The 20,520-nt window shown below is 52.3% G+C and overlaps 8 protein-coding genes across 8 annotated transcripts; 2 read left to right on the forward strand and 6 right to left on the reverse strand.

Annotated features, from left to right (window-relative positions):
* Positions 1–552: 552 nt before the first annotated feature.
* Positions 553–1,616, reverse strand: PG998_004502 (uncharacterized protein; the record flags this gene model as incomplete). The annotated part of the gene is made up of 2 exons (XM_066871320.1): positions 553–1,024; positions 1,105–1,616. 2 exons carry the CDS (start codon positions 1,614–1,616, stop codon positions 553–555), a joined length of 984 nt encoding a protein of 327 aa, XP_066735070.1.
* Positions 1,617–2,655: 1,039 nt separating this feature from the next.
* Positions 2,656–4,827, reverse strand: PG998_004503 (GMC oxidoreductase; the record flags this gene model as incomplete). The annotated part of the gene is made up of 5 exons (XM_066871321.1): positions 2,656–2,685; positions 2,748–3,529; positions 3,608–3,958; positions 4,040–4,135; positions 4,191–4,827. The coding sequence occupies 5 exons, from the start codon at positions 4,825–4,827 to the stop codon at positions 2,656–2,658; spliced, it is 1,896 nt and encodes a 631-aa protein (XP_066735071.1).
* A 1,135-nt stretch (positions 4,828–5,962) lies between these two features.
* On the reverse strand, positions 5,963–7,352 carry PG998_004504 (uncharacterized protein; the record flags this gene model as incomplete). Its single annotated transcript, XM_066871322.1, has 4 exons — positions 5,963–6,296; positions 6,382–6,499; positions 6,815–7,085; positions 7,128–7,352. The coding sequence occupies 4 exons, from the start codon at positions 7,350–7,352 to the stop codon at positions 5,963–5,965; spliced, it is 948 nt and encodes a 315-aa protein (XP_066735072.1).
* Positions 7,353–9,194: 1,842 nt separating this feature from the next.
* On the reverse strand, positions 9,195–10,178 carry PG998_004505 (uncharacterized protein; the record flags this gene model as incomplete). Its single annotated transcript, XM_066871323.1, has 2 exons — positions 9,195–9,736; positions 10,052–10,178. The coding sequence occupies 2 exons, from the start codon at positions 10,176–10,178 to the stop codon at positions 9,195–9,197; spliced, it is 669 nt and encodes a 222-aa protein (XP_066735073.1).
* Positions 10,179–11,057: 879 nt separating this feature from the next.
* PG998_004506 (uncharacterized protein) lies at positions 11,058–12,158 on the reverse strand (the record flags this gene model as incomplete). Its single annotated transcript, XM_066871324.1, has 1 exon — positions 11,058–12,158. The coding sequence occupies one exon, from the start codon at positions 12,156–12,158 to the stop codon at positions 11,058–11,060; it is 1,101 nt and encodes a 366-aa protein (XP_066735074.1).
* A 633-nt stretch (positions 12,159–12,791) lies between these two features.
* Positions 12,792–15,045, forward strand: PG998_004507 (Hsp70 family chaperone; the record flags this gene model as incomplete). Its single annotated transcript, XM_066871325.1, has 7 exons — positions 12,792–12,849; positions 12,914–13,718; positions 13,821–14,118; positions 14,173–14,514; positions 14,570–14,664; positions 14,698–14,708; positions 14,789–15,045. The coding sequence occupies 7 exons, from the start codon at positions 12,792–12,794 to the stop codon at positions 15,043–15,045; spliced, it is 1,866 nt and encodes a 621-aa protein (XP_066735075.1).
* Positions 15,046–16,732: 1,687 nt separating this feature from the next.
* Positions 16,733–17,668, forward strand: PG998_004508 (uncharacterized protein; the record flags this gene model as incomplete). The annotated part of the gene is made up of 2 exons (XM_066871326.1): positions 16,733–17,186; positions 17,274–17,668. 2 exons carry the CDS (start codon positions 16,733–16,735, stop codon positions 17,666–17,668), a joined length of 849 nt encoding a protein of 282 aa, XP_066735076.1.
* An 862-nt stretch (positions 17,669–18,530) lies between these two features.
* Positions 18,531–20,349, reverse strand: PG998_004509 (uncharacterized protein; the record flags this gene model as incomplete). Its single annotated transcript, XM_066871327.1, has 3 exons — positions 18,531–19,215; positions 19,540–20,114; positions 20,224–20,349. The coding sequence occupies 3 exons, from the start codon at positions 20,347–20,349 to the stop codon at positions 18,531–18,533; spliced, it is 1,386 nt and encodes a 461-aa protein (XP_066735077.1).
* Between the last annotated feature and the right edge of the window lie 171 nt (positions 20,350–20,520).

Here is a 20,520-nt window from a genome sequence, read left to right on the forward strand (position 1 = left end):
GGCGATCGGGTTGGCGTGTGTGATCGGCGGATCAGCCCAGGGGTGAGCGTGCAGGCGCCACACATTTCGGATCTCCAGCGGCCCCTCACAACCGCTGCAGTCCGTGGGGAAAGAGAGTTGTTACAAGGGGGGGACGATGACGCCAAGTCGCCACTAGACTCCGGGAGTAAATCGGGCACGCCGCGGGGGGGGATCAGATCGAGGTCACGCAAAGCCACAAGAGGAAAAGAGAGAACATCGGATGGAAAGTATCGATCGGTTGAGCTTGGCGAGGGGTATCTTGATTTCTTCTTTCGACTGCAACAGCACCACCATCTCATGAGTTGGGTGTATTAGAAATTCTGGAAATTCTTGGCTCAGTAGCTGATCTTCAGCCCAAGCAGGGCACTGGTTCTTGATTCATTGGGCCAATGCTGTCCAGAACCTCCCAACATACCGGAACCGTACTTGGCAAACGTACCACATCTTCATGACGGTGGTTTGCGGCGGCAGCAAACCTACCGTCCGTTCCGACGTATTACAATTTCGGACGAAGACCGAACTAGACCAGATTCACGCGAGCACTAATGCAAATCCAGCAGCCACACCCACCAGCGTAGTCAAAACCCACGTTGACACCTCCCCAAGACGTGCCATCTGAAAAGGAGGTCTACCTGCCATCGCAGCGCTGTTTGGCGAGTTTGAAGGGGACGACGATGAACCTCCCTCTCCGCCTGTCTTCGTGCCGTCCCCAGCCGCCGTGGCATCCGAAGCGCGGTGCACCAGCGCGACCATGGGCATGACGGTGTAGGCGATGAGACCGGCCTGCGACTCGGTGGGCAAGGGCATCGTCTTGACGGAAAACTGGCCCGTCGTTGCCGTGGGCTTTAGTTCAACGGCGCTGACGGTGGTGCCGAAGAGGCTGGCCTGAGTATACACTTGGGAATACTCTGATGCGGAGTGTGCATAACACACCGACGTTCGCACTGGGGCCGAAGGCAGAGCCTCATAGCACGGGGCATTCAGGGCATGAGCCGTCATGGAGCTGTGGCACCCGAGTCAGCATTCCTCCCCTCCCTTTTCACGATGTCTCAAGAACGACAGCATCTTAACACATTATCTTACCTAGGACAGCACATGATCACCGTTTCACCCCGGTCCATTGCACCCAGCAGTGCATGCCGCGCGGGATAACCGAAGAATGACACATCCTCAAGGCGTGCGGTTTTTGTCGTGTGGAGGGTACTTGTGGTACGATCTATTTCCAGCGTCTGCGTGGTGCTGGGGAAGGTGAAGGCGGGACCGGAACTTGTGATGACACCCTCTGCATTCTTCGTGGCCGCGCCCACGGTGGTCCAACCGTGCGGGCAGTGCAGGCCCGGGGAGAAGTAGTCGAGCCTGGCGTCGGCCTGGAGACTGTCTTTCGCGTTCAGTGCGTCAATGGCGCTCCCAGAAGGGTAGCAGTCCCCTTTTTCGGTCGCGCACACGCCGTACTGAAAGTTTCCCGGCAAATAACGTGGCCCCATCATCATATGGTCTGGGTCGGCGCTAGCACATGATGCTGGCGCTGTGTAGGTCGTGGTCAATGGCCCGGCATTGTGAAAAGAGAGATTGGATAGGGTTGTGGCAGAGGGCATTTTGTCTCTTTGCTTTTGCCTAATTGCTTGAAATTCGGTACGTCTTGGTAGATGGAAAACAAATGCTGTGCTACGTTGTCTGCCTCAGAACTTGTGGTTGGATTGTTTTGACCTTGGCGGAATACGACATGGACACGCCGCGCTGTTTATAAGGCCCTTGCTCTTCAGACCAGCACACCCTCAGGCCCTCACAGCGAATTTCAATCCAATTCGGAGCGCAAGGCCCGCGTTCCAGTCTGCAATGCACCGCTATCGTCCGGGGTAGATCTCATCGGGCCAATTGAATTGGAGAGAAATCGGCGGTTAGCCAACTATTGGCTTGGCAACAGGGGAGTGTAAGAATTTCGGGCAGGAGCAACAACATCTCGTGGCTTTCGTTGGTAAGAAAACTGCCAAGCACTTCCCAAAGCGACAAACTATTATACGAGCAGTTAGCTCGTCTGCATGCATCGTATACGTATAGCGGCGAAACCAGTCGATATAATTGACTCCCTGCCAATAGGGGCTGGGCTACCTGCCCCTCATATCATCATTTGTTATCGCAAGTGTAACCAGGCTTCGCTTGAATCTGACCCAAGTCCAAGTCATTTCATTCAATCGATGAGACCTGAAATATAGAACGAGACAATATTCTTCTGCGAAACCAGGAATATCGTATTTCGAGCACCGGGCTTTGAAAAGAAATATCGGGCTATGCAATCTCTGTGACACCTTGGGTTTTGCTAAATATCGGTTCGATACTACACGTCACCCGCACAAGAGAAACGGAAGACGCGCACCAAATTGCCGTCACAGTATCGGCAGGGGTTGTTTGGAATCGTACTTCTATCTCGCTCACTTGCCACCAGCTGCCGACACGAACGATTTGGCCAAGCAAGTTTTGAACTGGACTCTATTCGTCTGTATTTCCCTTTAACCGCCAGTGCAGAGCGCATGTGCATGGTTAGAGGAACCAGCCAACGGGACTTCAGACATATTATCCCCGTTAAAGGAGGTACCAAGGTCCATATGGTGTATTCCTTCAACAGAATCCCTGTTCTCAAACATTGGATTTGATCATGTCCGCGGCCTGAACGCACCATCAGTAAGCTTAGGAAACAGTAGAGAAACAAGAAAAAGAAAGGAACACACCTTCTCCGCAATAGCATAGACCGGCTGGCACGTGTTCGCGCCCGGCAGATTCGGCATAATGCTCGCATCAACGACGCGCAGCCGCCTGACCCCGTAGACCCGCAAAGTCTGATCCACGACGCCGCCGAGCGCGAGCGGCATCATGGCCGCGGTGCCGGCGGGGTGGTAGTCGCTCGGCAGCACGGAGCTAGCGTCGAGCCACGCGGCGATCTGGTCGTCCGAAACCACACCCGGGCCGGGCGCGCTGTCGAGCGGCCGCAGGTCTTTCAGCGATGTCTCGAAGCTGTAGCGGCGCAGCCACTTGACCATCTCGACGAGGACGCGCCGCTCGAGCGGGTTGCTGAGGGTGCGGTAGTCGACGAGCGGGGGCGCGCCGAACGGGTCCCGCGCGTCGATGTTGATCGTGCCCCGGCTGAGCGGCTGGTTCATGATCGGGTTCGTGCCGCCCAGCGTCGCGTTGACGGCGAAGCGCGCGAAGACGGTGTCCCGCGACCGCATGGCGACGGCCAGCTGCTGCATCTGCATCCTGTAGCCGGCGGCGACGGTGGGGTCCGTGCCTTCGGGCAGATACGAGGCGTGGTCTTGGGCCTCGAGCTCCTGGGAGAAGGACTCGAAGAGGTGGGGCGTGATGGCCGACAGAGGCAGCCAGCCGGCGATGTTATTGAAAGCAATGGAATAGGGGCCGGATCTGTCGGTTTCCCAAGCGTTCTCGACCCACTCCCGGAATGTGGCGTTGGTGACAAGGTCAAAGCCATTGGGGTGAATGTTTCTCAACCCCTCGACTAAGTGTCCTTAGAATCAGCATTCGAAAAAAAGCCGACAATGCGGCCATGCTGGTGTAACAGTTGAGGGGTACTTACTCGTGATGTTGGTCGCGATACCGACATGTTCCATAAAGTTCTGGCCCACGCCAGGAAGATCGACGAGCGTCTTGATACCCGCAGCCTCGAGCACTTTTCTTGGCCCAATGCCACTGAGCTGCAGTACTTTGGGGGTATGAACAGCACCCGCCGAGACAATGACCTCTTTCGTGGCATCCACAGTGAATGTTTGGTTCTTGGTGATAAACTCAACGCCTTTGGCCGCAGAGGCATCATCATCCAGCAGCACTCTGCGCACTGGTGTATCAGCCATAAGGTGGTAGTTGGGCCGTCGGACGTTTTCGTAATGCCCGTTCAGGGCGAATGACCGCTCATGCTTGACTGGGTCCACTGGTGCAGTTGATGCGAAAGTTAGAGATCGGATTCTTAACATCGGCAGCGGGCAGAAGTCAAGAGAGAAAGAAGACTTACTCAATGTAGGGAACCAGTAGACACCGGCGCGGCCGGCACCACTATCAGCGGCGTACTCCACACCTGGCATCTCACCAAAGGCGGTAACTAAGGGGTCTGGAGTTGTCCAAGTCAGTAAGTTGCTATCAGCTGTAGATGTTGGGGAACATACCTAGGCCCGGATACTGGAACGGCGGCCAGCTCGTGTAGATAGAAGCATCTGTTCCCCAGTACGACGTGTCGTACGTGATGTTGAAGCGCTCCGCGACATCCGCGGGCGGCGGCACGAAGTTGGTCGCCTTCTTGAAGTAGGGCAAGAGCCCTTCCCAGTCCCAGCCGAGCTCGTTGGCCTCGAACAGGCGGCCCCAGCGGTCGTAGTCCTCGGCCGTCCCGCGCAGGGCCGCCATGCCATTGCCGCCCGAGCCGCCGCCGACCATCCTGCCCAGGAGCACGGGGAAGGACTGGCCGCCGAGCCGCGCCTGGGGCACCGAGCTGAAGTTCCAGAAGGGCTGCCGCTGCGTGCCGCCGGCGTTGACGGGCAGCGTCGTGGCGGGGTCGGCGAACGGGCCCGCCTCGAGCACCAGCACGGTCGTGTCGGGATCCTCGGTCAGCCGGTCGGCCACCGTCAGGGCCGCCGTGCCGCCGCCCACGAAGACGTAGTCGTACGTCGGCAGCAGCTCTGACGCGTCACGGACTTGGTGGGCTTGGTAGGCTGAGCGGGGGATCGCGAAGCCAGTCGATGTGGCCACCAAGGCCGACGCCGTGGCCAGTGTCCACAACAGGGACGAGCGGGAGATAGTCATCGTCATCCTGAACTTGAATCTGATCAGCAACGAGTGCGGAAAACGGAACGGAATCAGACCGAAAGCTAGGCTGTGCCCTACAGTTATAATCGCAAGGAGAGAATCAGGAGCAATCCGTCAAGGTATTTATGTTTTCACGTCAACATTGTTTAATTTGCGGCCAAGCAACTTGTACCGGTGCACCCCCAATATGGAAAGACCCCTCATCAAACTTGACATGCATCGGCGACGTTGTGGTGCATTGGTATGCTGACATCTTGGCGAACACGGGAGTCGTTTCCTGACTTGTCTGCTACAGATGCAGATCTATTATTGCCAAGAGTTCTGCTTCTTGAAACGTCCTTCAAATTCGGCACTTCAGGTTTGACATACTCCCCTTTTCATTCAACGTCAGCAGGACGGTAGCATGTCGACGCGCTTGCCCACCCTTGGCTCATCAATTGGAGGAAAGAAATGCAGAGTCGTATGACTTAATACCCTTCCTCGCAGTGAGCTTTTGTGAAGTGAAGTAGGAGAATTCGATAGAATTGGGGTGACTTGAAGTAGGTGTTGCTTTTGGTCATTTTCTTTCCCTCTATTTTCTTTCCCCACAAGTCACTGAAGCCACGCCGGGAACCCGGAAACAGATTGCCCGGAGCAGTTCCAGCATCTTACATGCAGAAGTAAATGTCATGATTCGTCAGGACGGAGCAAAAGCCGCAGGAGATTTCTCGCTAATCAGCAAAAGCCGTGAACCAAGACGGAAAAAGCCCCGAAAGTGGAGATCAGGGTCTCCGGTTCCGTGCATGGCGGATGAGATTGGAGAACTTGGCATCGTATGCGCTGGCTGCACCAAACACATACATGCATTGGTCGGGAAGATTCTCGGATGGCGAGAATCAAATGCTACGGTGCACTTGAGAACACGTGTTGAATGAGGTGGATGAGGTTCTTGGTTATGGCTTGCATTTGTGTCATCGGAAAGGCTACCCATCAGAGACGATACTGTGTGGATCGAAAACGCAGATGATGTTCAAAAGAAGATGCAATACAGACAATATTATTCCAGCCAAACATATTGTACAACCCACGGAACCCCTAATAGCAGTGCTCTTGAAACAAGCCATATCATTCAAAACGAAGAGGGTCAATGAAAGATACGTTAGGCCGACACTTCGCTGTTCGCTTTGGACATAGTGCCCCCGCCAATGGTCCGGAGCACAATCCGTTCCTTGCTGCTGCTGCCACCGCCACTGCCTCCGCTGGCCTTGTCGCCCGACTGCTTCAGATAGCCGCTCCGCCTGCTTCGGTATCGGAGTTTGCCGTTCGAGATGACCGCGCGGAACAAGGGCAGCACCACGGGGATCGCGATGCACAGCATGGTCAGGTCGGCCTCGACCGTCGACCACACGACGGTCTGGACTGAGCCCTGGAGGATCTCGTCGCCCCAGAAGCCACTTAGCTCGAGCGTTCTCTTGATGCCGGAGGCGCCGGCGCTGTGATTTTGTTAGTAAAACATTTTCCATCTTTCTTTCTTTTGGACTGTATGCATCCTCCTTTCTTGTGGCGGAGGGGACCTACAGAATACCGAGGCTCATGGTGCCGGCAACCAAGTATTTTTCGCCGCGGGGCATCTGGAGCTGCGGGATGAAGGTCCATGGGAGGATGGCAAAGGCCACGTCGACAACCACGGTGTAAGCTAACAATCGAAGACGAGGGTGTCATTAGTTAGACGCTTCACACGACCTCTTCTGACGTATATGCAGAATACGAGGGGGACAGGGATACACTCACGGTACAGTATGTACGGATACACTTGAATAACACCACTGCAATAACCAGCTTGTTGCTTATTCCAAAGAAAAGACGTTGGCCTGCACGCCAGCCAAAACACCAAAACTTGGGCTTGAAGTGGATATATCGAGTTAATCAAATTTTCCGATGCTAAGAAGAAAGGCCCTGGTTGGTAGGCAAAACAGCTGGTTGAAACGAGGCAAAGAGTAAAAGAGCATACCAAAAGACATGACGACCATGAGGGCCATGATGACCCAAACGATAACTCGCCGCCAGACCATAGTAACCGCCATAAGCCGCAGCAACAGATGACCCAACGAAAGTTTCGCCAGCGCCATAGTGACCGTCGACACGGTGCTCGCGGTGATCAGCCACAGCACGGCCGTCGAGATGTCGGCGGCACGCCCCGCCATGATGAGAGCTTCGAAAGTCTGGCCCCATCCGTACTCGGCGGAGATTTGCAGGAGGGCGGCGGAGAGGGCGGCGAATATCTATGCGTAAAGCATCATCGTGGTTAGCTATATTTGAGAAACGAGCGCAGGAAGCGGGATGTCTGTCTTCTCTTCATCTGCAAGGGCGTGGTATCGTGATGTAACTTGAACATACAAAGGCAGAGATGTACAGGTAGTCGTCAACTCCCAGGGCGGCGAGGAGGACGACGCGCGTGTAGAGGCGTAGGAGAAGAAACAAAAGAGGACGCCCAGCATGATCCAGACAAAACTCATGGCCATTGGCGCGTCGCCACCCATGGCAAACATCTTTGCTAATTGGAAGTGGGTAAGTTGCAAAGGTTCGCTAATCGATGGCCGGAAGCAACAAATTATAGTATTAAAGGATGTTTGGTCCTGTGTTCACTCAAAAGCAATCACAGATCGCCAAGATGACCAAATCGGAGGTTCGTCCGGAGTCTTTATGAGGAGAGAAGACCGCGGGGAAAACATCGGGGCTACAGTGAAACCCATTCTGTTTTGATAAAGTACCTGTCGCCTCGGGGGAATCCCTGGCAGCCGGATACCATGATCCGTGATCTCGCCAGATTTTGAGGTGATATCGGCCTCGTTAGCCAGTAATGCACCACCTTGTTGGATCAACTACAGGGATCACCATTGCCGGGCTAGGCGCAAGGAATGTGGAGTTAACGATCTCATATTGTTCCCATATGAGTACGTGGAGACAACTTGAAAGGGGGATCTCGAGTAGTGTTCCCTGCCGTATGGGTCCCGATGGCCTCAACGAGCAGGGCTCCTCCCGGGCCGACCAGGCAATATCGAGTTTTAGCAGACTGGCGTTGCACCCTCGCGCTACAACCCCGATGAAGCCCGGAGCAGCTTCCGGCTGGGTCTATGTGACTGTGGTATTGTACTAGACAGAGTAAAGAGATTTACAACATCGGGCCGGTGAAGTTTGAGCTCATCTCATAGATGGGATTTCAGTGTCCCAGTGTCGCACGGGGAGACGGCGAGTTTCTCAGAACACAGGGCAATTGTGAATCCCAAGTATATCGGTCGTCCCGGAACCTATCGCGGAGTGAATATAAGATCCGATCTCCGATCTCTTTACTACATCAAGCCTTTCCCAGGCGAGAATTGGTTCGGATGGCTGCATGACTATCAGGGGGATCCGGGGTTATGCACAGATGGGACAAACACCTGGTAATAGATAGGAACCATAAAGTATGCTTCCTTGCTAATCCTAAAGTAGATGTATAGTTACAAAACTATACACACGCTTGCCTCAGGATTAACTACCTTGCTAAAATAAACTTTTCCTGATTTTGCATGGCTATCCCTGGTAACCGATCTTCCTCCCTGCCGATCCGGGCTTGATAAGCGAGGACGCAATTCCTGGAAAATGTGACCCATAATGCAATGGATACCGTGTCCTATATCGATAGAAAATATAGAAGCTGGATAAAAAGGGCTTTATCCCCCCTAGTGCTCCGGTCGACGGGTTTCGTACCCTGGGTGGATGTCCTCAGAGTTAGAATCCCACCGTGCCGACTCCCGCGTAGTTCTGCTATGTTGCATCGCATTACTCAGTTGTTGTAAAGCTTATTAGCGAATGCTCAGCGATGGTATCTCATACACTTGCTGTTTCCTGTAATGATACCATACCTTTTCTCAGGGGCCCGATCGGAACAAGCGCTCCCACCCCAGGAACAACAAACATTACCACCAAAGATAGCAATGCTACCAACTGTTAGGCTGGATGGCTCTCTATATGCTCCTCGGCTCTACTCTAATCGAAATGGGCCGGAACTCTGATCATTCGTCAGCCAATGTCGGAAAAGAAACAACACCCCATGATTAGACTTTTGAATATCCGCGAGAGAAAGGCACCAATGGTTCAAGCCAATGCATCTTATGACTTTCAAGATATATAGTCTACATAATTTAATTGTTATCTCTCAGAGAAAGTACGTATTAAACACCCCAGTACATAACCCCCTGAGTATTGTCGAAAGCAGGCTAGAGGCTGAAGGTAATGGAACATCAAGAGCTGACATTAAGAGAAGACGCATGGAACGGGTGCAATCAAGGGGGTAACCAAAAACCTACCACATAGCCGTCTCCCACCCTGCCCATGTCTACTCCCGCTTACTACCTAACGCGCACCGGCTGGTCAAAGTCGTACACGCTTCCGGCTGTAATCTGGTCATGGCCATGCGAAGCTCTCCCTCCTGCTTTCCCGCCGCTTTGCATCGTGCCGTCACTGTAGACGACTGGTTCATGACCGCTGATAGCCACCATTTGGTCGTTCTCGTAAGAGTATTCTCCCTGGAGCCCTCTTGCAGATGGTTTCTCTTGGTATCTCCTCTTGACCAAGAAGAACACAATAGCACCCACCAGAACGCAGGCGGCGATTGGGCCGAGGACTGCCCCCACGATCCAAACTTGAGAAGGGGCAGGTGGGTCAGGAGATCCTGGCTCGCTAAAACTGCCCGTCGCAGAAGCAATCCCGGTCGAGCTCGCTACTGTGCTTGATGATGCTGCCCTGAGCGGTATCGACGCTACATCTCGCCATAGAATAGTCTCGACAGGTGTTGGTTGGTTCTGAGAGACCGAGTCTGCGCACCAGAAATATGTGGTGGCGTTTGCAGAAGTCGTGTCAGAACTCTGATAGATGGAGAGTTTCACAACGTCTTGAGCACTGTATATAGGACGTTCATCAGTTTCTGGGGGCTATCACAACACACAGGATGCTTTGGATTCGTACCATTTGTAGCTAGTAATTCCTGTCCCATATAAATACGTTATCCATGAGCCTTGCGCGGCAAAGTATTGCCAGGCACAGGGAGATGACGTGCAACATCGTCCGACTGTCGCGGAGTTTATCGCTGTGACGACAAAGGTGGAGGCCTTATCGCAAGTGGCGATAACAACTGGTGTTGCATAACATGTCAGCTTTTATTTCTCAAATGAAGTCCACGATATGTATGGAACAAGGCCATTCATACCCGATGACTGCCCTTCAGGATAGTAGCCTATAAACTCCGACGTGCTGGCTATGGAAGAAAGGGCTGCCGTATCCGACACAGCGAAATGCTTGAAGGGAGTGGTGACGAAAGATGAGTTGGTCGACATGATTGAGCCTTAGACTGTAGAATGTTGTACCTATATGGTAATAGTTGTTCTCGCGTAGTATCGGAATGGATCGGAATATGCAAGGAACGCGGTTTCAATCTTGTGTCATCGTATTATACCTCGACGGAAGATTACTAAAACTTCTGGGAGTTCAGAATGAAATTTTCGATGGGATGTTCATGTTGTTAGCGATATTGAAACTTCTCGGACTGACAGGAAAACAAGCTAAGTATCAGGAAACAAAGCACAAAGCGTTTGTAGACATCATGCGTGGATGCTCGAGGAACCCGGCAAGGGTTTGGGTAGTTAGTCTTCTCTAGAAGGCAATACTTGTCCTAGCCCGGTCATTCAGCGAAGCCACTCGCACAGTAAGGGTCACCAAGTCACACAACACTGTACACGGGCAATCTTTGCCAAGCTCGCATCTTACCATATTTAGACGTAGCGGATGGGTGCTTGCCTTTCCACCCGACACCTTGTCGATCCCAAACGTGCCGAGTCCCCATTGGCTCGCTGTTTCAAGTACGTATTTCTATCTGTGACACCACACCTGCACTCTGTGTACTACATAAAGAATCTTAGGGGAACACCCGGCTGAAATGGCCACAGGTAACAGGGGGGCGAGCCTGGCCAATTTGAACCAGAAACCCGCCCCCCATTATCTATCTAAGCCTGCCATGCATTGTTGCAATTGTACCTGATTGTCAACGCCCTCGAATCTTACAAGGGAAAGAGGTGCTGTGGCTGGAGACTCAACAATCGTAGCTTGTCATCGTTCACGATGGGTGGCAACTAGGACTCTCTATTCAAATGATTGATATATGCATGCTTGATTTCATATCCTGTATCAGTGAACTAACGGCCTTGCTGTGGAGTCTATTATCTCTCAAGAAATTCGGTATGAGCCGGCCTATCCTCAAATAGCGCACTTAGATTAGTCCCTGTCTTCGGGAGCTCTGATGAGTTTTGTCCGTCCGCGTCCATGGCGCTCAAGTCAGAGGTTTCCCCGGCGATGAAAGGCTTTCCTGTAGTCGCGCCATTTTGAGTGTATCCGGATTCTTCATTCAATGGATTCGTCTGTATTTCTGGTTTGTCGATTGTTTGTTTCTCCGATTCGGTACCGAGTTCAGCGGGTCGGATGACCGGTTCATTTACATCAAGCTCAGTAGGCATGAAGACTAGATCTGAGCCGTCGAGCTCAGCCATAACTGTGTGCCCTGATATATGCTGGGTGATAGCTGGAATTTCCGTGATTTCCGAAGGTTGTGAAATTGTCGTGGGACCTTTGATGGTTTGTTTAGATTGTGGAGTGAGAGAGTTAAGTTCCCTGACTGCCGCGTCCTGTTCCGAGCTAGCCGGCGCTCTCCGAGACACTATGCTGCGTTCATGACTTGATACAGACCCGGCGTAAACTGTTACTGCGCTTGATGCACGCCTGCCTTTTGTGCTTGTTGAGGTAGGGACGTGAAACAGGGCTTTCAATCCGTTTCGGAGCTGTTCCGGGACAACATCGTCACAACCCGATGAGGGCGGCTTGGAGTCAGAATAGCTCTCGAAAATTGGTAGAATCGTGGTCGAAAGTCGATTGACTATGTGTGTTGTAGAGTAGCTTGGGCTATGACTATCGGTGGAGAGCGGTCGATCTGTCGAAGGCAGGTTCGAGGCTACCGGCGACACGTGAAGTTCGTAAGGCGGAGGGGGGTGCGAAGGCGAAATCGCACACGATATACCATCAGTAGCTAGCTCTGTCGTTGCTGTAGGCTTCAAGTCCAGGCAAGGTGCAGGGCCGAATCCAGCAAACTCCAAAGAACCAAGGTCTAAGCCTGGGGTTGGTGTTCGAGTCACATTTTCCGGATGTGAGTTTGCTAGAGAAATGAGCCTAGGTCGGTTGATGGTAAAAATAGCCTTACCTGAGCTTTCTTTCTTCTTCCCGCGTATCAATGACTTCAGCAAATCGACATTCTGAAATCTTGACTCCATAATATGAGTTTGTGCTTTAGGTACGATACGGCAAGTGAGAATTGGTAAATTTCCCTCTCCACTGGTGTATGACTACAGGCGTGGCTAGTTCTATATCAAGTCAATCAAATGCATGCGCCGGGTGGTCGGCCAGAGAGACGACCCCTGGGTTGCAAAGAGAATAAATGCGGGGGCTGCGTCGTGGCGTATTGGAGGCTATATTTACCCCTTTTCTATGTAGTCACACAGCGCTAGTGATCGAGCTGCATTTTTGCCGCCGTGGCTTTCATGCAATGCAAAAACTTCCTTGTAGTTCTCACAGCCTGGTGGAATACGAAGTTTCTGTCAGCCCCCATCTTTCGTGCACCACTTGGCAAGATGCCAAGGCTACAGCCTGCTTCTTGTTTCGGCTGACTACCTTGTAAGATACATGCATGCTGCACGGCAAAGGGTCAGCAAGCCACTAGGATGCTAGGGTATCACAGCTTACATGGGATGTATGAGCACCATCTTTGCTTCCACTTTGTGCTCAATTTGGTCCGGCAAGAAATTCCCCAAGGACTTTGGAAACAATCCTCAAGGCCTATCCTTTGGTACATGGCATTGGCGACTGTCGTTTAATCACTACCTTTTACGTTCGAGAGAGAATTCGGTATGGACTCCAGACGGCCAGACATTATCGTGGCAGTCGACTTAGGAACGACTTACACTGGTACGTTATCACCTCAAGCTTCAAGGGTAGATGGCAATTCATTTAACCACTCAGTCACTGATAGGTGTTGCTTGGGCACGCCCTCAAAAGAACCATGCGCTCCAAACACCAATACAGGTCATCCACGACTGGCCAGGCGTCGCGACCAGGAATGAACAAAAGGTCCACACAGCGCTGGTTTACAATTCGGACAAATCTCTCTCCTCGTGGGGTCCGCTGTGCGAAGACGATGATTGGAACAAGGAAAGATGTGAGTTCTTCAAGATCTTCCTGGATAAGCCAACTCTCGATGCCGCACACCAGGTCGGGATCAGCCAAGCACCCAGTTCTGTGCGAGACGCGCAGAAGTTGGTGAGCGACTTCCTCCGCCAAGTCTACTCGCACGTCAAGTACACCGTGGAACTTCACACCGGAATCAGTCATATCGGATGGGCGAGCCTGGCAGTCGAGTTCGTCTTCAGCGCTCCCACGACATGGAGATCTCAGCAGACGATCAATAACTTCAAGGAGGCTATTCGCGATTCTGGATTTGGAGTGGAGGGGCCAAGACATTCTGCCACTGTGGAGCTCACCGAGTCTGAAGCAGCCGCTGTCGGAACTATCAAGGGCACCACTGTCAACTTTCGGAAAGATGACGTCTTTTTGTCCATAGATGCAGGGGGCGGGACCACCGACTTCGCATTGATGCGTGTCGTCGAGGAACGAGAACCTTTCCCGCTGCTATCTCAAATTACCCAGGTTGATGGCATTGGAATCGGGGCGAGCCTCATCGACCAAGCCTTCGTATCCCTTATCAATAGCCGCTTCAGCCAATTCCCCGACCTAGTTGACATTCTTCCCCACGATTGTGCCGAAAGACTGGTCAAGAGGTAAGCACCAAGGAACGTTTCCTTTCTCTTCAGTACCGCTTGATGACGATACTCCGTCTTACCTTACCCCGTGGAAAACACTATTGACATTGGTTTATCCAGTGAACGATTCCGGATCACGAAGTATAAATTTGGGGAACATGTTTACAAGTCCTCAATGTACAAGCTCCCACTGGAAGGTGTACCATTCGACTTTGACCACCAATCGGCGCGGATAGAGTCGGGGAAGGTAGTCCTGAGCTGGTCAGACTTATCATCACTCTCTACTCACATGACTTCCTGGCTGACCTATATCAGGGGAGAGATCCAATCCCTCTTTGATCCACACATCGATCGTATCTTAGAGAAGATCCATGAACAGCTGGAATGGTTGCAATTGAATAAAATTACCAAGCCGATGGTATATCCGCCCATGGCCCTTACGCTCGGAATATACAACTGATTCTTGATGCAGAGCTACATGATCCTCTCGGGAGGATTGGGAAGTTCCAAATATGTACGAGATCGGCTACAGGAGTATCTTGTAGCAAAACCTCATCCATATGCTCGGAACGTCAAGATACTGCAGGCGATGGAGCCCCAGCTAGTCGTCGTTAAAGGACTTCTTCTAGACAGGATGCAGAGATTGGAATCGGGCTCCGTACCTGTCATTGTGTCTAGGATTGCTCGTTCCAGCTACGGTGTTGTATGCAAAACCAGGTATGATCCAAACATACACGTCAATGAGGTTGTTGTGAAAGATCCAATGGACGGTGAAAGATATGCTATTGGACAGATCGACTGGTTGATCAAGAAGGTGACCTACAGCCCTTGTACCCTCTTTGATACTATGCTAATAGTGCTCATCCTAGGGTGATTCCGTGAACACAACGAAGGCAATCACTGCGACCTTTACGAGGAAAGTCGATCCTGAGGGTGCGAGATGTTGGGATGTCAATATTTATACGTCTGACGTCGACTCTGACTTTCTTCCGAGTAGCGTTAACCATGGTAAGTGCAACCAGTTTATAGCCAAGCATCATCTGTTTCTGGGGGCCTGAGCACCGAATCCTAACCACGTTGTCATCCAGGCGCCGCAACTTTGCTTTGTACGGTTCGCAGTAACCTCACTAATGTCAATGATAACGAGTTGATCATGAAGCGGAAAGCTCGACGTTTGTTATTCATCAAAGGGAAGAAGTACTACACTTGTTGTTTTGACGTTCATGCAATTGTGGCGCCAGCCGATCTGCGATTCGAGCTGTGGTTTGCCGGAAAGAAGTTTTCTGGCAACCATGAACCCATCAAGGTCACCTGGAATGAGGAGGGGACCAATGTTCGGTTTTGAACATGCATTACTGCCATGTAACAACGGACGAAGAGAAGGGGGCATTGCTGGCTTTCTGTGATCTCAGGTTCTCCAAGTAACACCACATCCAATACATTTTGTCACACACCTGACCAGGCACACTCCGGCAGCCTTATGTAAGATCACAATACAATACCTAGTACATATTCTACAAATACAGGGGTTGCAATGCCGATAGTGCGGTGACGGGCAAGAGATGTATCAACTTCGGTCAGGCAAGTACCCTATTTGCCCATAAGGCTGCAACCTGGGAGCGCTCTGGCTTGATCAGGGAATCACAAAAGCCATCAATGAACTAAAATGCAGCTGATGGCCCAGCTGAAACCGACATACGCCACCATCACACTCCGGAAATGCCCTCGAAACCCCTGCATCAGGCTTACAGTCGCACAAGTTGCACACGATCGGGACAGCGCGTTTCTCGCGCGGCGGCCGGCGGGCTGGCTAATTCCAATAATAGATTGGTCTTAGCGTCAGGCGTTTTGTGTACAACACAACCTGTAGGTTGCTTGTTTCCGCGTGGCTCTGCCATTCCGATACTGCCTCGTCTTGTGCCACCGCCATCAAATCACCTCAACTTGATTGGAGCCCGTTCAACCTTTCGGTGACAAGGACTACAAATGTGGATCGCACTGTGACGCCCATGCCAGGTGGCGGCTGACTGAATGTTGCATCTCAGTCCGAGCCTGATGCTGTCGCTGTTGTTGAGATTTCAAGCTGAGCGATAGATTGTGGTGAATAATCTACGCCGGCAAAATCTACTTACGCGAGGCCACATTCGCAAGTGTGAAATTGCAACTGATCCATCTTCCCCTTTCGTTACCACCCATGATTTGACAGGTTGCCAAATACAACACCGTAACCATAATATCTACACTGCATTGTGCATTATCGTCCTCGTACTTTTCCATACTCTCTTGCACATCATTTTCTGCCCAAGTTCCACAGGGCTTTCTTTCGTGATTTGTCAGCATGGACAGCGAGAGCGTCGAGCGCGCCGAGTCCAGGAGTGTTGCAGTCGACCTGCCTCCCAGTATCGGGGCTAAATGTTTGGGTGACGGGGTTTTTTACATTTGCAAAAACGACAATGATTTTGCAAAAACCTTCGTTGGATGTTGTTCATCTCATCCGTGTTCCGCGGATTTGCCTTTCGGTTGTCCCGACAGCAATTTACGTGATGCCGTCTACAACGACACCACCTCAGGAACGACAAAAATGCCAAAAATAGCCTGCAATAATAAGCAAAATCAGTCTAAGGACATTTGGCAAAATTGCGCGACCACAAGCTCTCAGTATTTTGGCTGCTGCGAGGGTTTCACATGCCAGGCCTCAAAGTGTGAAGCAACTCAAAGGGGTCATGCTGTATTTTCCAACGCCACGAACCAAAATGATTTCCTCAGGTTCTTCGGAATTGAAGGCTCGGCAACCGCCAATCCCACGGCGCCGACCCAACCTAACACACCAACGTCTTCAACTGGATCTGCGAATACAACATTACCAAGTTCAGGCCCACCCAGTTCAACAGATACTTCTCAAGATACGAATATACCTCCAGGGAGCGTGGCGGGTATCGCCATCGGCTGCACTCTAGCTGGGTTACTTCTCGGGGCTCTGGTATCCTTCCTCCTCCTTCGGAGACAGAAACGCCGGACAGCGCAGCCTGAACATGTTCAGGTGCCCTACGCCCCAGGGAAAGGGGGCGGACCTTCCCCCGTCGGTGGCGGTAGGAGACGACGTGCGACTTGACCAATTCCTGCTGCAGCCCAGAGCCGACAACGAGATTGTCTCGGACCTCCGGGCCCTGGACGCCTTGATCCGACAACACGTCGAGAACAATTACCATCTGAAGCCCGTCCACCAGAGTCCAAAGTCCCTGGCACAGGCACTGCTTGCCTTGGGATTCTCTGGACACGGGCAACGCAGCCCAGATGATATTGTGCGGCTCGCCATCGAAGCGCGCACCCGATACGCGACTCTTCAGCATATCATCACACGTGTTGCGCTCCAGAGCTCTACCATGTCCATGGGTTCAGGGACATCTGTGTCGATGCTGCCGTCGTCTGTTGCTGCGTTCGCCCGCAGTGTACCCGCCACGGAACGCCATCGCGGAAACGCCGAGGGTGAGTTGGGTCTCCGATCACTGTCCCCCTTTTCTACCTTTATTGACTGAACATTGTACTGATTATATGCCTCTTCTTTACCCGCAGCCATGTCTACAGCCATGACCAAGTGGCGACAGTTGTCAGCCTTCCTGCTCCACCCCAACCGAAGCGACCGAACCCCGCTCCCTCCCCCTGAAGAGGCCGTGGCGCAGCAAGCACAGCAGCTCGCCAAAGAGCTGAACCGGTTTTTGCAGGCGTTCGTGGTGTCCGGCCGCGAGATCAACTACGAGCAGGAAGACCATTTGCGCCAGGTACTGGCTGAATGCGCACGGTTCGGCTATCTCTTGTTCTCGCAGCCCGCCGAGTACCGGTTCAACTACGACGGTCAGGGCCGACGTGGTGGGATTGTGGTATGTCCTGGGCTGGAGAGGGTTAGCGACGGCGAGGGCCGACCGTTCTCGAAGCCACAGGTTTTGTCTGCGCCTGTTGAGGATGTCTAAGATGGGAGCTGAGACTGGAGGTGTTGTCACATTTCTTGATTCGGTCACGACATATAAAGGAGGGCCTGGTGTGGGATAGGTTATGTACCTATATTTGAGGATTCCAATTGAAATTAGTTTGATTAGCTACATGCATTGGCCTCTGATGACGGTTTTGTTGGCCTACTTTGCCTAAAGGGGATGAGCTCCTACCTAGCCACCACAGTTGACAATCACTAGCCATGTGAGCCCTACCGGCACAGTCTCCGACAATTCACCATCACTCACAGTTGTTTCCGTCTGATCAAAAAAGCAGGCGTAGATGAGCCTGAGGTGAACAGCTGAGCCTGACTCAACCAAGCGGCTGTTCGAGACTCGAGATGACACATCTCAAAATCCGAATACGGATTTTCGTATTCGTTCGGTTGGTAAAGCGGGGAAATGCAATTAAGGTAAAAGGACTGTCAGGGGGCAGCCCTGAGACTTGAAACATCAACAAGGTCGGTGAGAAAAGCTTATCTTGGTAGGCAATGGTAAACGTGGCAAGTATACACAAAAAGAGCTTGAGTAGAGAATCTGCTCTTCATCAGTAGGATTATCGACGAGACGTGAATACTATCCAAGTAGTAAAAGTTCGGTTTAGATTATTGGCTTGAGACCTTTGCCCTTTGATCGCTAACTGTCATTTAAACATGGAATAGGTAGAATACTCTCGAAGAAGGAAAGCCTGATAATTCAGACTGTGTAAACTCTCGATGCCCGATAACCTAGTGCCTAGTGAATGCGAATGGCCGTCCCATGATCTATCAAAATTATTAGCTATGACAGTAACTACATAACGTAAATCCACCTCCTTTTCTGTAATGGGGAGCGTGTGTTCTGTCTAGGGGAGGACCCGGCCTCTGTAAATCGGATCTGTACTTCTAATTGATGAACTCGGCCGTCCCAAACTTATTGGGGATAGACGGTAGTTACCAATGGAAGGAACACCATCACCCGCTTTAGCTCTCTTCTTCTCCTCTCCTTCTTCGGTACTCTCACTGGTCCTCAACCCCCTCTGCGAACTCGTCTCTTCCTCCACAGCACCATCCTCCCTGACCTTTATCCTCCTCCGCGCCCCCGCAAACGACTTCCTCCAGCTCCCGACCTCGTCCGCCGGCCTCCTCATCTTGACCCACACCTCTCTCCGCAAGTACACGAACCAATAGAGGTCCCAGAAGGCCGCCGTCGCGAGGCTCAAGAACCAGGAGAACCAAAGCAGGACGAGGGCGCCGGCGCCCAGCCCCGCCCGCACCGACAGCGCCTTGCCGACGTCGTTGGCCAGGTCGCGCACCACGGCCATGGCCAGCGTGCTGGCGACGGCGCCCGTCAGCAGCGACCCGGGCGTCAGCGACGCGACGGCGATGTTGGCCAGGACCAGCGCCCGCGAGTCCGGTCGGAAGAAGACGGCGGGCGCCAGCGCGAAGTTGAGCACCGACGTCCCCAGGCTGATGTACAGCGACGCCAGGTTCAGCGTCGACACGGAAGTCCAGGGCGCCCGTCGCGGTGCGCAGGTCGACGGCGCCGGGCTCGAGGAATGGGAAGGTGATGTTCGTCGTGCCGATCACGAAGAAGCTGGTTCGGTTTTGGGGAGCCTCGTTACTTGCTGCCGACGTTGAACGGTCATCAGTTTTATCCCCCTTTTTCACGTTCTCGACGACGACCAGAGATTATCAGGAGTAACAACTTACGTTTTGTCAAATCCTTGATGCTGCCGCAGGACGTGTACTGGATTGAATTGGGATCGCCCTTGTTCACCAAGTTGCCTTGGCAGATGTTGGAATAGTAGACATCGTAACGGTCCTTAATTCCAGCCGCCTCTCTCCCCCTTTTGGACGCCTTCCAGGATGAACTGCTGGATCTGGCCGTTAACCTCCGCGGTCAAACCACCGATTAGACCGGTGATGAATTTGTCGATTCCCGGCGCCAACTTGGTCAGGCTGTCGACGAACCTGTTTTCCAGTTTGTTGATGAGACCGTTGAAGAACTGATCGATGCCATTTCTCAAGTTGCCGAAGAAACGTTTGACACCCGTGTCGGCATCGCCGGTGGCGTCATTTGTAGCAGCCGATTGCTGCAGATTCGGCAAGAGATTGCCGATCCCGCCTAAGAGACCACCGCCACTCTGACTGCCACTGCCTTGACCCGAATCTGACCCATTAAAGAGATCTGGTATGAGGTCTGGGATCAGATTTCCGATGCCGTCCAGGAGTCCGCTGGTGGTAGTGCTAGTAGCAGTGCCCGTAGTCGTGACTGTAGGTGTGACTGTAGGTGTGACTATAGGTGTGACTATAGGTGTGGCTGTAGGCGCACCGGTAGGAAGGCCCGTCGGAGTGGCAGTAGAGGTACCGTTGTTATCTCCTACTGCTTGTGCATTGTTGGCGTTTTTTACTACGATTATTCTTTCAAATATATGGGATGTATCTATCTGCGGGAGTGCCATTCAGTTAACTAAGGCGACAATTTAAACTCCAAAATAAAACATCGTCCGTACATACTCACCCCTCTTCGTTCGTTCATGGGGCACATTGACTTACACTGAGGAGGAAATAACCTGAGCTTTGCGCAACGGTCGCCCCAGAGTTGAGTAGGATGAGATGAAGCGCGAAGGCGATTGCAGAGGTGACGAGTGGGATGATGGTGATGAAGCGGAACCTTGCCATGTTCCTCGAGTTATCATCTTTTGTTGATGCGCTGCATATACTCATATACCCCTTTTCTGTGATTCTCTATGCGATACTGAAAAGGATTAAAGAATGAAAACAATCCACACGAGAGGATACCGAGGGGTTAAATATTAGCCGCGTGAGAGCTGAAGAGTCACAACCCAGTTT

The sequence above is a fragment of the Apiospora kogelbergensis genome (assembly GCF_038363985.1).
Source record: "Apiospora kogelbergensis strain CBS 113332 chromosome Unknown utg000002l_segment0_segment0, whole genome shotgun sequence".
Classification (NCBI taxonomy): domain Eukaryota; kingdom Fungi; phylum Ascomycota; class Sordariomycetes; order Amphisphaeriales; family Apiosporaceae; genus Apiospora; species Apiospora kogelbergensis.